Source organism: Nicotiana tabacum, chromosome 15 (genome assembly GCF_000715075.1).
Source record: "Nicotiana tabacum cultivar K326 chromosome 15, ASM71507v2, whole genome shotgun sequence".
NCBI lineage: Eukaryota > Viridiplantae > Streptophyta > Magnoliopsida > Solanales > Solanaceae > Nicotiana > Nicotiana tabacum.
The window spans coordinates 84,816,570-84,834,543 of NC_134094.1; the positions used below are offsets into that span (position 1 = coordinate 84,816,570).

General features: G+C 37.2%; 1 protein-coding gene across 1 annotated transcript; it reads left to right on the forward strand.

The window, feature by feature from the left end:
* Positions 1 to 206: 206 nt before the first annotated feature.
* LOC107809736 (FT-interacting protein 3-like) lies at positions 207 to 3,772 on the forward strand. The gene is given in 3 exon segments (XM_016634410.2): positions 207 to 521; positions 900 to 1,991; positions 1,993 to 3,772. Coding segments are annotated over 2 exon segments (2,322 nt in total). The 5' UTR covers positions 207 to 521; positions 900 to 1,163; the 3' UTR covers positions 3,487 to 3,772.
* The last annotated feature ends 14,202 nt before the right edge of the window (positions 3,773 to 17,974 follow it).

Sequence of the window (17,974 nt, forward strand, 5' to 3'; positions counted from 1 at the left end):
CTATAACATCTCCTATAGATTAGCTTGGCACGTGTGAAGTCCCGACATACTCCTCGCACGCGCGACCCGGTTCCTCTGGTCAAGCAACACAAGACAAATAGTACCTTAATAAAGTGAACATAACGCAAAAGTAAAAAAGCAAAAAGCCACAAACAGAAACACAAATATTCACTTAACACACACAGAGAGAGAAAGTCTGTGCTTTCGGTGTAATCTCAGCAGATTCAACCCACCCCACCCCACTACACCCCACCCACCTTAAGAATCAAACAAAGAACACAGAGCATTACCGCCCTACTTTGTTTTTTTTTTTTTTATTTCTCTTTCAAAATATAAACTGTTTTGTTCTTTCTTTCTTCACTTTTTAGCTAGCTAGACCTCACTGTACTGTTCTACTTCGCTTTGTTACAAGAAAGCTCTAAAACCCTTTTTCTTTTTTCCCCCTTAAGGCACCAGTACTGTTCCCAAACTTATCAGTAAAATTCCCTGTCTTTCTTCTTCAGTTCCCATGAACCCACAAGGTACATTCACTTCTGTGTTTTTGTGTTGTTTTTAGATGTGCATTTTGTAAGAAAAATTGCTTTCTTTTTGCTACATTTTGGGTTCTGTTGAATCTTGGCTGGTGTTTTCTTGAAACTTGATGTTTGTATATCTGTAATGTGGTTAGAGTTTTTTGCATTCTGCTTTTTTTGTTTTATTTTTTTCTAATTTTTAATTTTTGCCTTTTGCTTTTGTTTGCTTTCCCTTTTTTGTAGTTGAGAGAGGAGAGGAGTGTTTCCTTTTTGTAGAGTTTAATTCTAGCATTGATTAACGATTTGACTTTTTTGTTGCTCCAGCATTTTTAGCTCAGTTTTGTATGGTAAAAGAACTGACTTTTTCTTTAATTTTATGTTGTGAAGGTTTGAAGCATTCCGATCTGAGGCTTTGAATGGTTTTGGCATTCTAGAGGTTCATGTTCATTTTTTTGGCTACATTTGCTTAACACTCTGTTTGTATTGAATATGTTGGAGCATTAAAGTTATTCTGAGTTGTCTCTTTGTTATTAACTGCTTTTCTCTGCTAAGGAGGAGATTTGATTTGTTTGTAGATTATTGGCTCACATTCTGGTGGAGGATATAGGGGATTTGTTTTAGTGTAAATTGTGGGAAGAAGTTATATAAAAAATGCAGAGACCCCCACAAGAAGATTTCTCACTCAAGGAGACCAAACCCCACCTCGGTGGAGGGAAGGTCAGTGGTGATAAGCTCACTAGCACATATGACCTTGTTGAGCAAATGCAGTATCTTTATGTCCGAGTAGTGAAAGCTAGGGATTTACCTGGTAAGGATGTTACGGGTAGTCTTGATCCTTATGTTGAGGTTAGGCTCGGCAACTATAAGGGTACGACTCGTCATTTTGAGAAGAAGTCGAATCCGGAGTGGAGTCAGGTGTTTGCTTTCTCAAAGGATAGGATTCAGGCTTCTGTACTTGAAGTGACTGTGAAAGATAAGGATGTTGTTAAGGATGACTTTGTGGGTCGTGTTCTCTTTGATTTGAATGAGATCCCTAAAAGGGTTCCCCCGGATAGTCCTCTCGCTCCGCAGTGGTATAGGTTGGAGGAGAGGAATGGTAGTAAAGTCAAAGGAGAGTTAATGTTGGCGGTTTGGATGGGAAATCAAGCTGATGAAGCCTTTCCTGAAGCTTGGCATTCAGATGCTGCAGCTGTTAGTGGTGCTGATGGTCTTGCAAATATAAGGTCTAAGGTGTACCTCTCACCAAAATTGTGGTACCTTAGAGTTAATGTGATTGAGGCTCAAGACTTGATTCCGAGTGACAAAAGCAGGTTTCCAGAAGTTTTTGTCAAGGCCATCCTTGGGAATCAAGCGTTGAGGACCAGAGTTTCCATGAGCAAGACCATTAATCCCATGTGGAACGAGGATCTGATGTTTGTAGCAGCTGAACCGTTTGAGGAGCCATTGATTTTGAGTGTGGAAGATAGGGTTGCACCAAACAAAGGATGAGGTCATCGGAAGATGTGCTATTCCTTTGCAGTATGTGGATAGGAGGTTGGACCATAAACCTGTGAACACTAGGTGGTTTAATCTTGAGAAGCATATTATTGTTGAGGGAGAAAAGAAGGAAATCAAGTTTGCTAGCCGGATTCACTTGAGAGTATGTTTGGAAGGAGGCTACCATGTTCTGGATGAGTCAACCCATTACAGTAGTGATCTTAGGCCAACTGCAAAACAGCTGTGGAAGTCTAGCATCGGTGTCCTTGAAGTAGGTGTTCTGAGCGCTCAGGGCCTATCACCAATGAAAACAAAGGATGGCCGGGCAACGACAGATGCCTATTGTGTAGCCAAATATGGGCAGAAGTGGGTGCGGACAAGGACTATTATAGATAGCTTTGCTCCCAAGTGGAACGAGCAATACACCTGGGAAGTATTTGATCCTTGCACTGTTATAACAATTGGTGTATTTGATAATTGCCATCTGCAAGGAGGAGATAAATCTGGAGGGGCAAGGGACTCAAGGATTGGAAAGGTCAGGATCCGTCTTTCAACTCTTGAAACTGATCGTGTCTACACACATTCATATCCACTGCTGGTCTTGCATCCTACTGGGGTGAAGAAGATGGGCGAGATTCACTTGGCTGTGAGATTCACTTGCTCATCATTGGTGAATATGATGCATATGTACTCTCAGCCATTGTTACCCAAAATGCACTATCTTCATCCATTAACTGTTAGTCAGCTGGACAACTTGAGGCACCAAGCCACTCAGATTGTCTCATTGAGGCTGAGTCGTGCTGAGCCACCTTTGAGGAAAGAGATAGTAGAGTATATGTTGGATGTTGGTTCTCATATGTGGAGCATGAGGAGAAGTAAGGCTAACTTTTTCAGGATTATGGGTGTTTTAGGTGTGGTAATTTCTGTTGGAAAATGGTTTGATCAGATATGCAATTGGAAAAACCCCATTACGACTGTCCTGATCCATATCTTGTTCTTGATACTGATACTATATCCGGAGCTTATTCTACCTACCATTTTCCTCTATCTCTTCCTAATTGGCATTTGGTACTACAGATGGAGGCCAAGGCATCCTCCTCACATGGACACTCGCCTTTCTTGTGCTGATGCTGCTCATCCCGATGAGTTGGATGAGGAATTTGATACTTTCCCTACTTCACGTCCTCCTGATATTATTAGGATGAGGTATGACCGCATAAGAAGTATTGCAGGAAGGATTCAGACCGTCGTTGGCGACTTGGCTACTCAAGGGGAGAGGCTGCAATCTTTGCTGAGCTGGAGGGACCCTAGAGCGACAGCGCTGTTTGTGATTTTCTGCTTGGTTGCTGCCATTGTGCTCTATGTTACGCCATTCCAAGCTGTGGCACTCTTGACCGGATTTTATGTATTAAGACATCCTAGGTTCCGCTACAAACTTCCATCTGTGCCGCTTAATTTCTTCAGAAGGTTACCTGCTAGAACAGACTGCATGCTGTGAGGTGTGCCTTTGGCAGCTATCATCTCTATCCTACCTTATATGTTTTCCCTCTTGAATCGACGAAAATGATATAGAAATTTGTGGGGCTGTCCTTTTCCTTTTCCCCTTCACCTAGTGGTGAATATTATGTCCTAGTTTTTGGACAAGATGTTCATGAGAAACTTTTGAGTTTGCTTTCCATTTGTTCTAAGTTTGTCAAAAGTTGGCTGTCTGATGCAAATTTATATCTGTAATCATGTAGCCTGTAAGTTCTTTTATTCAAATGGAATTTATTTTTGTTCTTTCATTGACATGGTCATGTTTGTATATTGCTATTCAAATGTGAATTTTTGTGTCTCATAAATCCAAAATTTTGTTTTTTTTATGTTGAAGTGTGATAAGGCGTATAAATGAAAAATGTTGCCTGATGTAAAAGAAACTGACAAGCATTCTAAGTTATTTTGAAGGATTAAGCTTTCTTGTGGAGATACTAAACTATATATTCTTTTTTTTCTTCTTAAATACTAGATCTCTTGTGAATGTTATGAGTATGAAGGTTTAGAAATATTATATTATTCTGCAATTAACCGCATTTACAGCCACTAGCTAGCTTCTTCCTATCGAGAATGGAAAAGGATATATTTGATTTTTAGATTTTTTTTGGTGATTTTCTAAATTAGGAAATTAGTGCAATAAACAAGAAATTGGTAAAATAAATCAATACGGTAATCTACATAGCGGTTATAGATTCCTTGCAGAAAAGTGAGAAGGAGAAGTTTGAGAAAGAAGAGGCAGCTAAGAAAAAGAAGAGTATGGGTCGGGTGGGTTTAATAAAAACGGGGCGGTTTTTTTATCCAATAAGGATCAGTCATGTGTCTTTTTTATGATGCGACCAAGCTATTTAAAAGTATATCAGTAAAGGGTAATTTTACTAAAAAAATGAAATAGAAAATAAATATAACTTATTTTGTTTTTATAGTAAATGGGCAAATATGGTCTTTTCTGTATTGAGAATTGTTCAAGTGTACTATAGTATAATGCAACTTGAATTTTTTTTGTCGGTGGCTTTTGTCAACTTATGAAGCACAATATGTTCTTTTTACATGATTCAACTGGATCAGAAAACAATTGCATCTGGAAAACCACATTGTTTGAATATTATACTATGACAATTTGGTTTCCGTTTCCTAGATTACCTGTAAACTTAGGGATCGTTTGGTAGAGTGTATAAGAATAGTGTTGAATATAATGTATGTCGAATGTCCAAATATACTTCTGTATTTTCGAAAATAGTAAAAGAATACTTCTGGTTATACTATTGGGTTATCTATACCTCTGCAGTCATACTTTGAGTTCAAATATACCTCTCATTTAAACAGAGGGACATGTGTCATCGTCCTGTTAGCCAATTCTAAATATCTCCTAATTAATTAAAAAGACTTAACAATTTTCTAAAGCAATTTTTTTTTGTTGTAAAAACTGATTTTATTTTTACTAAAAACTGAAAAAAACGAAAATATTTTTTTTTTTTCCAGTTTTTATAAAAAATATTGCTTTAAAAAACCTGGAAAATATTTTCTAAAACAATATTTTTGTAAAATTGAAAAGTAATTTTCTAAAGCAATGTTTTTGTAAAAACTGGAAAAAACTAAATATTTTTTTTACTAAAAACTGAAAAAATCGAAAATATTTTTTTTCAGCATTTAGAAAAATATCGCTTTTAAAAAAACTGAAACATAATTTCTAAAGCAATTTGTTTTTGTAAAAACTAAAAAAAAAAAACTGAAAAGCAATTTTCTAAAGCATTATTTTTGTAAAAACTGAAAACAAATATTTCCTCTTTTTTTTTGCAGTTTTTAGTTAAAAAAAATTCAGTTTTTTCTAGTTTTTAATTTCTTTAGAAAATTATTTTTCAGTTTTTACAAAAATATAGTTTTAGAAAATACTTTTCAGTTTTTTTTAAAGCAGTGTTTTTGTAAAAACTGGGAAAAAAAATATATTTTTTTTTTCCAGTTTTTAGTAAAAAATAATTCAGTTTTTCTAGTTTTTACAAAACAACATTGCTTTAGAAAATTACTTTTCGGGTATGGGTAATGAGTCTTTTTAATTAATTAGGAGATATGGTCAACAAGACGATGACACGTGTCCCTCCGTTTAAACGAGGGGTATATTTGAACCTAAAGTATGACTGAAGGGGTATATATAACCCAATAGTATAACGAGGGGTATTGTTAGGCCCTTTGCCGTATAATGTATTAGTAATGCTGGCCATGCTAGCATTAGTTCTGAATACATTATTTGTGCTAGTATTTCTTATCGACTGTTTGGTTCGATTATTAAAATTACATGCATTGCATAATTTCTTTAAAAGATTATTTGTTTACAAAAATAATCTCCAATTTTTTAGGAATAATTATACTAATTTGGTCTATACAATTTGTGCAATTGCTAATCCAAGACGATGAGCAATTAGCCTCACAGGAGAAGAAGAGGAAGAATCCCACGATTATAGAGAAAAAGTACTTTAATTTTTATAAAAGGAATTGCAAGTTTTTAGTATTTTGTTTTGTTAAATATGATATTTTAATAGAAGGGATGATTAGTCGAAACATTTAATATTAGAAAAAGGGGTGAAAAAAACTAGAAAAGGAAAGTTTGTCAACCTGTATCTTATTTACATTAATAAAAAACATGTAAATAAATTTTTTAATCAGGCATAAAATTTAAAGGGGCAATTTTGTCTTTAACTAAATTTTTGTATGTATTAATAACCTTGGTATTGCTAATATCGTGGATTGCTATGTATTAGTTATACATAGGATAATACCAAATCAGGTGTGTAACTAATACTTGTATTGGTTATACATAGGTTGAAAAAGTATAGCATATAAGGTATTACTAATACGCAAAGCTAATGCATGCATTATTTTTTCTAACGCAATCTACCAAACAACCTCTTAGTTAGGGGTGTACATAGGTCGGGTTGGTTCGGGTTTGCAATTACCAAACCAAACTAATTGTGTCGGGTTATTAAATCTAAAGACCAAACCAAACCAATAAAACTCGGATTTTTCAATTTTGGATTATCTCGGGTTTTCGGGTTATTCGGGGTTTTTCCGGTAAAATTTTCGTAGCACAAAATATATCACTTGTGCTCCAAATATTTCTTTAATACTAGTAAGATACAACTATATAAGGTATTTTCCAAGAAAATAATACAAAATATGAGATGTGTCATGGCATTATCCTAAAATATTCAATAATAAAGACAATAAAATCACGTAATATAAATATTGCTAATTAAAAAATCATAATAAGAATAAATGTAATCTAAAAGTACTAAGTCATGCTAAAATAAATAGACTAATAAGAGAATATTAATTATATGACTAAATGCTAAATAAAAAATAAAAATAGGTTATGCATTTTTATCTAAATTATTGCAAAACAAAAAATAGATATTTAATACATTATCATTCCTAGTATTGAATTGAATGTCTTTTGTTAGCTATGTATTGATCTAATTTTGGTTTGGGCTTTTGTTAGCATTATTTGAGTTACTAATATTAATGGCTATAAAATTTATTGGAACATTCAAAAGTTCTAAGTCCACCCTTAAAATAATACTTTAAAAGATAAAATTATGAAAAAGTTTAAGAAATATTTATAAATTACATCATAACAAGTATATTTGTGTATTAAATATATCTAAATTTTCTATATATGTAATATTCGGTTGGTTTGGTTTCGATTTGACTTTTTGTAGTTAAAACCAAACCAAATTAATTACGGTCGATTTTTTTCCCCAACACCAAACCAAATCAAACCGAATCATGGTCGGGTTATTTTTCTCGGTTTGACTCGGATTATCGGTTTGATTTGATTTGTCGGTTTCCTTTGTACACTCCTACTCTTAGTGATACAACACTCTTTTAGTCTCGGACAAGTTAAAGTCGACTTTATGAATCCTAACTAGGCATGCTTCTCTATTTTAAGTTTAGTAAAAATTTAGTGATGATCATGGTAAACTAAGCAACAAATAATCACGTAGTTGAAATAGCGAGTTTTCAATTTATTTGTTTAAATGTTAACACAAGAACAGAATACCTAGAAAAGCTAAAATAGTTACTAAGTTAATACAGTACATGCATCTCTCCAAAAGAACTAACTTGTACTACAACAAGATTATTGTAGAAAGGTATATTAGATTATAAAAACAAAAAAAAACGTTAAGAAAAAGCAATTATTAAGTTAGAGGAAACCTTTTGCATGAACGTGAGAAATCACTATTCGACGGTCTTAATATGAACATGAGTAAATTATTTGTAAATTATTTTTTATAGCCATTATCAGAAAGCTTAGAAACTTTGAATTCAAAAATTAAAATTTATAAATTATTTTTGATTTGAATTGGGTATTGTTGCAAATGATTATGAATATCCTTTGAAATTTATATCTCAATTTTAAGAGAATTTGGTGAAGATTCAAGGTGGTAGGTAAATTATAGATTTTGACCGGATTTGTATATATTTTATAAAAATCTTTAGTTACTCTCTGTAAATATGAAAACTTTGACAAACTGGGTAAATAAGTTTAAAATCTCGTATATATATATATATATATATATATATATATATATGAAAAGTTCCCCCCTTTTAGGTCGTTGTTTAGATTTCCCCCCTATTTTTAAAGTTCTACAAATATTTGTGCATAATGCTTTTTAGTTTTCTCAAAAAATATTAGACTGGGGTTTAATATTTTCAATAACTTTCTAATTTTAGATCGTGCTCTAACGTTTTCTCATAAGATTTTCAATTTCTTTAGACAATGGTCCAAGGCCCATAAGTTGAAAGAGAAATAAAAAGAAGAATTAACTCAAATAGCCGTTCACTTAATCTTTTAAATTAAAAATAGCCGGCGAAGGTATTATATGTATATAATATATGTATTATATATGTATAATTGTGTATAATCAGTATATAATTTATGTATACCGGCTAGAAAAAGTAAACATTAAATCTGACCGGCTATTTATGTAACAATCTCTAAGAATTAGAGGACCATTTACTACATAGCTGATACAAAGATTTCACCTTATTACTTGCAGATTTCCTCTCTAGGCTCAGGTGTAAATGAATTGGGCCTTTTAGCTGATACATTCGCTATATCATTTGGCCCAATCGGATTAGTACTTTGATGATGTTACACTATGTTTGGTAAGAATGGAAAGATAAGTTGCTGCAGGGAAGGGGTTCAAGGGACCTTTAGAAAGAGGGAAAAAAAGGGAGAAATCTACGCGGTATGCCTATTGGAAATATTAGTTAACACCATATGCAAATAAAATATTTGTTTTATCCTGTATACCTACTTTAAAAATTTGTTTTATTATGTATACCTGCTTTATGAATTTATTTTATCATGTATACTTGTTATATTTCAAAATAGAATACTGCACATTCTAAATTAGAATATTGTAGTATGTTTGGTTTGGATATTGTATTCCAAATTAGAATATTATAATATATTTGATTTGAATATTGTATTTCAAACTAGAAAATTATGGTATATTTGATTTGGATACTGTGTTCCAAATTAGAATACTGTAGTATGTTTATTTGAATAATGTGTTCCAAATCAGAATATTGTTTACCTGTAAAATGGTACAGTTAAATTTGTTACGTGGTGTATAGACAAGCGAACTGATTTGATCCAAAAATGATAAATAAACAAGATAAAAAATAAGACACAACGGTTAAAATTGAAGGAAATGACAAGCTTGACACCGAGAGCAATACCTTAGAGGACAGAAATGAGAACAATGTAAAAGAGCAAATAAAGTTATTTAATTGAGCTTGAGAATGGAATATAGCATAAGTTTTGACGAGAATTTTCGTGTCTTACAATGGTGTTAGGCCTTCTATTTATAGATATACCTAGGGAAAAAAGATCCTTGGATCAAGCCCCACTTAAACGATAATAAAGGAGCCATTGATGAACATGTAACGACAGGCCATGAATGCAAATATTCTCTACAACGGCTGCCCATTTAATGTCAGGTAATATTCTTCATTGGATGCTATCCGGTGAAAAATATTCGATCTGCTCACGTCAACCATGCTCCCTCCGGGGTCTATCCGACGTCAATTGCAGCTATTGTTCCCTGTACTGGTTGTTACTTGGTTCACTTTTTATCTTTCTTCTGTTCCACGTGTTACGTTATCATTCGATCATTCATTATAAACTAATTCTACCCTATACAGATAGTCCCCTTGCTTTCCGGTGGCATATCTTTGTGTCACCGAGAAGTTGGTAAAGATCCCTTTCTTCGCGGGAAATCTTCTGAAAATCTTCTGAAAATCTTCTGAACAGTCTCTGAGGCTTGAAAGGATGCACGTCTTCTCGCATTTAATAACCTAAATATGTGTTGCCCCACGATTCAACAATATTTTTGACGGTTCTCAAGACAATCATGAACACGATTTTTGTCGTCTATATCTTTACTTATACTCATCATTTTACCTCTTTCACTTCTAAAAGTTTCATAAGTTCATCATCTTCTTTGCACTTAACCTCCTCCTGCTTAGAAAACTTTTATCTTTTCTGACTTTCTCTAAAAAACTTTACTATCTTTTTACTACCATGGCTTCTTCTATTAAATCTTTTAGAAACTCTGGTCTTCTCTTCGGTAGAGTCCCAAAGAGAAAAAAAAACAAAGAGGTTGACGTTGACGTTGATCTTCCCACGGTAAGCACCATCATACCCAAACACTTGAGCATCGCTAATGACTTCCAAAAGAAGTTTCCATCCGCGTCCCCATGGACTTGGGCCGTTAGCAGGTACCCTTCCTCTATTCGCCCTTCTAGTATTCCTGCAGCGAAGAAGGACTGCAACTGTCCAAACTTTAACATACTTGATCCGGATATGATAGAGCGGGTTACCTTTACCAAGGAAGGTCTTACCTATGTCTATACGTATCCCTTCACCTTGGGTCCGTTTTTCTTGAGCGTAAGGCTCGACCCTGTGATTTTGGAGATCTGCCACCGGTACCTGGTCTGCTTGGCACAAGTAGGCCCATCAATATGGCGAATAGTGCCTTGCCTACGCCAGTTGTGCATGGAGACTGGGAAAACCCTAATCTTGACACATATAATGAATCTCTGTTCCCCCAAACTCTTCCGTGGGGGAGTAATAAATTTCAGCAAACGTGGCCATCACGCCCTTCTCACTAACATGGATGATGACAGTGATCGTGAATAGATGGAGCGGGTCATCATCATCGCTACCGGTGATATCATACCGGCCACAACTCCATCTTTTCCTGAATCATGGAATCGTTCTCGTAAGTTTGTAATTTATTCATCTCTTTCCTTCGTAAAAAGACCATTTTCCGTCATTGTTGACCTCTTTGTTTCCGTTGTTTTAGCTAAGAGTGGACACCACCACGGGTTCAAGGCCTAGACCAGTGGGTTCAGAAGATTTTGGATATTACAGTACCAGAAACTAGTCGATGGAAGGAAATGGCCCCGGAGTAAGGGTGGAAAGCCAAGAACTATGGTAAACCGAGTCCTCTTTTCCTTTTGTCTTTGTATGAACATAAATAATTTCGCTAACTCCATTTTTTGCTTGATTCGGGACTTCACATAATTCTATCACTTTCCTTGAGGTCGACATTTTAACTGACCTCGAGGAGGCCGCGAGGGTGCTACAAAGTGCCCTTGCTCGATAATGCACACAAACCTGCTTTCGGTGTGGGTGCTTCATCTCGGAGTCCCCAGCCAGAGAACAAGCAACCAAAAAGGAGGCGTTCTTCCTCGGCTGGGACTCAAAATAAGAAAATAAAAAAGGCCACGACCGAGCCGGCTATGGTCATAGTCATCAAAGATGAAGGGGAAGCTAGTGATGAAGATGTTTCCCTTCAAAGGAGAAAACGATCTTCATCAGCTCAACTAGGTGCTTAACCGGAAGAGCTTCAAACCCCGATCGAAGGTGAGATCCAAGCCCTTTGGGGTGACATGGATATAGTAGAGGATGCCGATTCTTGCTTCCTAACCCATGTTACTATTTTTGGTACCAAGAGTTCAGACCCCGGGCCTCTTCTGCCTTTAGCCACTGAGAAACCAATAAACAACGCTGCTCCTGTTGCAGATGCTTCTCAACCTTCAACGCCAACAACTCCACTCCCCTCTACACCAGCTTCACCTTCACCGCTAGCACCCAGTGTATCTCCTCCAATGGCAACAGATGCTCGAGAGAAGAATGCCTCTCCTCCCTGGTTTCCCGACCATGGGAATGTGGGGCACAATTACTCACCCCTTTCCCTAGATCCCCGAGGGAGGATGAGTGCTACTCTTTCAGTTTCGAAGGAGTACCATCTGCTGTCCAAGCCAGTAGAGCTTGCCAACTACCTGAAGCTGCAAGCGAGAAAGATAAGAAGAAAATTTGCTCCCTTTCGGGGGTGTGTTTGTTGAATAATGCAATGCATAATGCTGCAGCGATACTGTACTTGCTTTCTTATCATTTGTTTTCTATCTTTCTGCTGTAATGAGAATTCTAACCTTGATATTCTTTGCATATGCCAAATTCCTTACTTCTGAGGGCCCACATAATTAATCCTTGATAATCAAGGACTTGCCTTCGAGCTGGATCAACTGTTGGCCGAAAGGGACCAACTTGCTGCGCGTCTCCCGGTATTGGAGGCAAAGGCTGCTGAGGCAGGCGAGCTTGAGGCCCGGTTGCAGCAAAGTGATCAAGAGGTGATGGCCCATATCCAAGAAGCCACTCAATTATATGTACAACTTCAGGATGCTAAGGCTAAGTGGGCTTAGCTTCAAGATACTGTGCTTGCTGCTACCGAGCGCGAGTCTGCCTCCGAGGAACAAGTAAATAACTTGAAGGCAGCCTTGAGCTCCAAAATCAAGAAGGCCAATGCCGAGGAGAAGAGGGCTAGTATGGAAAAGAGATTTAAGACGATCATGGAGCAAAATCGGATCCATCTATCTACAACTCGTGATCTCGATACTAGCTTTGGTGCCATGAGATCCGAGAGGGACGACCTTCAGGCCGAGGTTCACAAAATTAAGACAAAGCTTCAGTACTAAGATGATTCCATCGTATTTGAAAAGACGTATGCTATGTACCATATGAGGAGAAAAATCTTGGAAGAGGATAAAATGGGCATCATCAATATTGATGATTGCATCGCCAAGGCCCGAGAACTGGAGCTAACTGCCCGAGAACGTCTACCTACTCAACATGCTGTAACTGACTCTTCAAGCACTGGTTCCGAGTACTCGGGAACCGGGGATGCAATTGAACAAGATGATGATGAAGGTCCAGGCTCCGAACCGGCAACTGATCCGCCCTCTTCCACCTGGGGGGAGGGGACGCAGACCTTTCTCCTGGTGAGCTTAGATTCTTTCTTCATTTCTTTCGTTGTTTTCTTTTTATACCTTGTAATCATGCCAAATGTTTTACCGGGTTTGGCATTATGATAAATGTGGAAGATTTTTGCTTAAGTATTGTGCAAAATGTATTCTTTTTGCGTCGAATTAGATAAGGCTTCGGGTAATAGCTTCCTGTTCCGGGCATAAACTCTTCCCGAATCAACCCTTTACTATGAGAGTTTCATAAGAGAGGGCCCTCTTATTACAATGCTCTTGAAGAGGACATCTCCAGTTCATTTTGTCACAAACATTTGATGTTTTTGTTAACTTACAAATGATAAAATCAACTCATTGTTTGGACAAAAAATAAGATAAAAATAAAAGGACTTTATTTTATTCCTTCTATCTTTAAAAGTACATAAGCATTTATTTGCTAAAAGGAAAAAAAGAAACTGCCAATAAATGTGGCTAGCTTATACAACTTATTTCTACGTGGCTGGCCATGCACTCCTCGGTCCCGATGAGACATTATTGTTCCTGATTCTCGAAGTCCCCGATTTTCGTGGAAATCTTATTACCGTATCTTATACTATCCCCCACAGTGTTTGAATGCAAAATATGCGAATTAAAAAATTGAAAGTCCTACTTCGTTGGTTGAAACATTCGTGAACGGTTAAGTAGTCTTTGGTTATATGGCAAATTTTGCTTTCCATTAGGAATTTTTCATTAAGCCAAAGATTATTTAACCACCCCATAGTGGTTTATCGCCTTAATGCCTTGTCATTTAAAGGGTTTGTCCTTGCCGATGACCTTCTTTTGGAGTATGCTTTCCCTTGTTGCCTCGTTAAAAACCTTGCCAGAAAAACACGATTGGAACAAAAACTGGTCGAAGGGAAAAAGAGTGCAGCACATACTTTCAGTATTGGTAGGATCCATCATCATTAGTACCTTGTGAGGTTAGTTACATTCCAATTGCTAGGCAGTTTTACTCCATCTTGATTTTCTAATTCGTATGATCCCTTACCAGTGACAACTGAAACCCGGTAGGGACCCCATGTTGGACCTAGCTTTCCAGCATTGATTTCCCGAGTGCTCCGAGTCACCTTTCTCAAAACCAAATCTCCTACTTTTAAGTAGCGGAGATTGGCCCTACGATTATAGTATATTTCCATTCTTAGCTTTTGATCCACCATCCTTACGTGTGCTAAGTTCCTGCATTCATCAAGAAGATCTAGTCAAACCAGCAACGCGTCATTGTTTGCTTTCTCGTTTGCTCAGGAAAATGTAAGGTTGGTTCCTCTACTATTACCGATATCAGATCTTCCGCGACATATACGGGAGAGAAATGTGTCTCCTGTGCTTGATGGCATCTATCTCACTACTAGGCAAGCCGAAAATCTCAATAAACCACCATATCTTTTAAATTTAAAAACATAATAATTATATTCAGCGGAAGAAACTCACAATTTCAAATGTAACACTCCCAAAACCCGGTGTCACTGAGTACATAAGCATCTAAATTGAATACAAAGTCTAACTGATAAAATAACTATCTGAAAATATAGAACAATACAATAATTAAACAGGAAGGGAATCAACTAAAGCAGCTACCTTGATAGTCCCAAACAGAATTAACTTCGAAATCTAGCAGCCACCATATCCGGGAGCACCTGGATATGCACACGAGGTACAGAGTGTAGTATGAGTACAACTAAATTAATAAGTAACAAGACTAACCTCTGGGCTGAAAGAAATGATGAGCTCGGTACAGAAAGTATAAATAATGGTACAAAAATATAGGCATGCTTTCAAGTTTAACAATTAAACTCAGTACAAGTGAAATAGATCAATACTGCATGATATGAGGTATATGACGTCTCAGTAGAAAGACCTCATGTAAATACTGGTCATAAATTATTCGGTCACTCGGTACTTTTTATGGCCAATCCAGCCCAGGGGTGTTCCAACCCGTATATAAATACACATCGACTGACAGTCAGTCACTCAGTACCGTATAAGGCCAATCCAACCCTGGGGTAATTTATCCCCAAATGTAAATGATACGGACAAGATCCATGTCCAGGTAAATTCATTACAATATAAATAAGTAAGGCAAGTCCATGCCCTGGGAAATCCATCCCGAATATGTATAATCATCTATGCTCACTGGGTGTGTATACAGACTCCGGAGGGGATCCTTCAGCCCAAGCATAATATAAAACCGATATGGCCTACTGCAGGCGGGCAGTCCCGATCTGTATAGTAAATAAGCCTATAAGGCATGTTGCAGGCGGGAAGCCCCGATCCATATAATAATAAAGCCAACAATGCCTGCTGCAGGCGGGCATCCACGATCCATATAATAATAAAGCCAACAAGGCCTGCTGCAGGCGGGCAACCCCGATCCATATAATAATAAAGCCAACAAGGCCTGCTGCAGGCGGGCAGCCCCGATCCATATAATAATAAAGCCAACAAGGCATGCTGCAGGCGGGCAACCCTGATCCATATAATAAATATCCTCACAATGGATGAGCACGACTGAGTATGAAATGTATATTTTAAAATAATTAATTTAACAGCAACACGACCCTATGGGTCCCAAAATATCGGTACGTAGCCTAAACATGATCTTCAATAAGAGCCCCAGCTCAATTTCTCTAACACGTGGGAAATGTTCAGATAATAACATGATTCTTTAATTTATACAACTTCACAGAATTTATTCAAGTCACAATTTCAATGGTGCACGTCCACACGCTCGTCAACTATCGTGTGCGTCACCTCCAAACAATTTATATAACATCAATTCGAGGATTCATACCCTCAGAACTAAGTTTAGAAGTGTTACTTACCTCAACAAGACGAACCCAACGTCGAGCAAGCTAATCAATACTCAAGAAATTCCATTCCGTACGTATCCACCTCTGAATGCCTTCTTGTCTCCTCAATTCAATACCAACGATCCGAAACTGAAATTCACCCCTTAATGATACTACAACGATCTACTATACTAAGCAACTTCAATCTATAATATCAACATCCAATGGGACTAAAATTAGTAACCAATTCCATAGTTTAGGCCATTTAGACAATTTACCAAACACCTAGTGGGCATACATTTATACATTTCTTAACCATAGAATTAGTTCTTCCAACTACCATTATTTATCAACAATTCATCCCACCATCATTCTTTAACAACTTATAATCCTAACATCACATGTGTGACCAACCATTCTCACCCAACCAACAAAAATCCATCAAATAATCACTTTTCAATTTCTACAATGGGTATTCATTTAAATTGAGAATTTATGGCTTCCAATCACTATACCATGAGTTCCAATACTTGATTCACACTCATATTTGCATAACAAAACCATACATAATACTCTCACACCCAAGAATCATACTTCTTATGACCTACTTTTAATCCAAATCCCGAAATTAAAAACTAGGGTATAGAACCTTACCTCTTTGATGAAGATCTTGTGATTAGCTTCCTTGATTCTTGAATATTGGTGCAAGATTGGATTATTAGAATGTTAGGTTTACTCCTTCTCTCTCTAAAATGTTCTTACATCTCTCTAAAATATTAGATTTTAGCTCAAAAATGATTTAACCCCTCTTCCTACCTGGCCTTGGGGGTATTAAATGAGCTCCTACATGCGCATCCACACACCTGGGCAAGTGGCCGCGCATCCGGCCTGCGCACCTGAGGCAGAAAGTCTCAAATATACGCGGCCGCGCATCTGGGCGCGCATATGACATAGGTATGGTAAAATGGCTATAACGTTTTATATACATATCCAAATAATGAACGGTTTGATACGTTGGAAACTATACTCAAAGGGCTTTAATGTGATAGGTTATACACCATATAACCCTTTATATCTTGAGAGTTATTCTTATTTGAAGTTAGATCTTGTACAAACTCACTAGAAACTTTATCCAATCTTATAATTTTCAACCTGACTTAGCCTTAGGGCTCTTCTTAGACCCTAAACCATTATTAATGTACCCCATACATATATTATCATGATCAATTGATATCATTCAAATTACTAGTCTTGTTCATACCCGAATTGATATAATTAGCACCCGCCAACCTTCTTAATGGTCGTAAAATACGTAGAAATTTTACGGGGTGTTACAACAGCACACCAAGTAACTTTTCGGGCCATTTGCCTTTAGTAGCTTCTAACCTCTTTTTGAGGTTTTGGATAATCGTCTTATTGGTTGACTCCACCTGTCCATTAGCGCTCGGATGATATGGTGAGGATGTAATTCTCTTGATCTTCAGATCTTCCAAAAATTTCGTGATTTTTTAGCCTATGAACTGTGGCCCGTTATCGTAGGCGATCTCCTTCGGTATCCCGAATTGGCAGATTATATGTTCCCATAGGAAACCGACTACCTTGCGCTCACCTATCTTTTGGTATGGACATGCTTCAACCTATTTAGTGAAGTAATGGATTAAATTTTAAAGGAATATTACCTTTTTGGGACCCGGTGGCAGCGGACTAACTATATCCATCCCCCATTTAATGAATGGCCACGAGGACAATACCGAATAAAGAGTTCCGCCAGTTAGTGTACCAACTGTGCATAGTGCTGGCATTTGTCGCATTTCTGAATGAATGTCCTTGCGTATTGTTCCATCCGAGGCCAATAGCATCCTGCCCTAACCAACTTTAGTACCAACGAATTTGCACCGGAATGGTTCCCACAAATTCCTTCATGGACCTCTCTCATCAGGTAGTCCACCTCCGAGGCTCCTAAACATCGGGCCAATGGGCCTTGGTACGGTCTCCTATATAATTTCCCGTCTATAACGCAGTTACGAGCCGCTTTGGTGCGTAATGCCCGGGACACCTTTAGGTCTTCAGGCAATTTGCCATGCCGAAGATATTTGACGAACTCATTCCTCTAGTCCCAAACTAGGCTGGTTAAATTGACTTCACAATAGCCATCCACATCCAATACTGAATGTAAAAGTTAAACGATAGTACCTGCGTTAGATCGTTTCATCTCCGTAGAAAACCCTAAATTAGCCAATGCATCTACTTCCACGTTCTCTTCTCTCGGAATGTGTGTGATCGACCACTCCCTGAATCATGTAA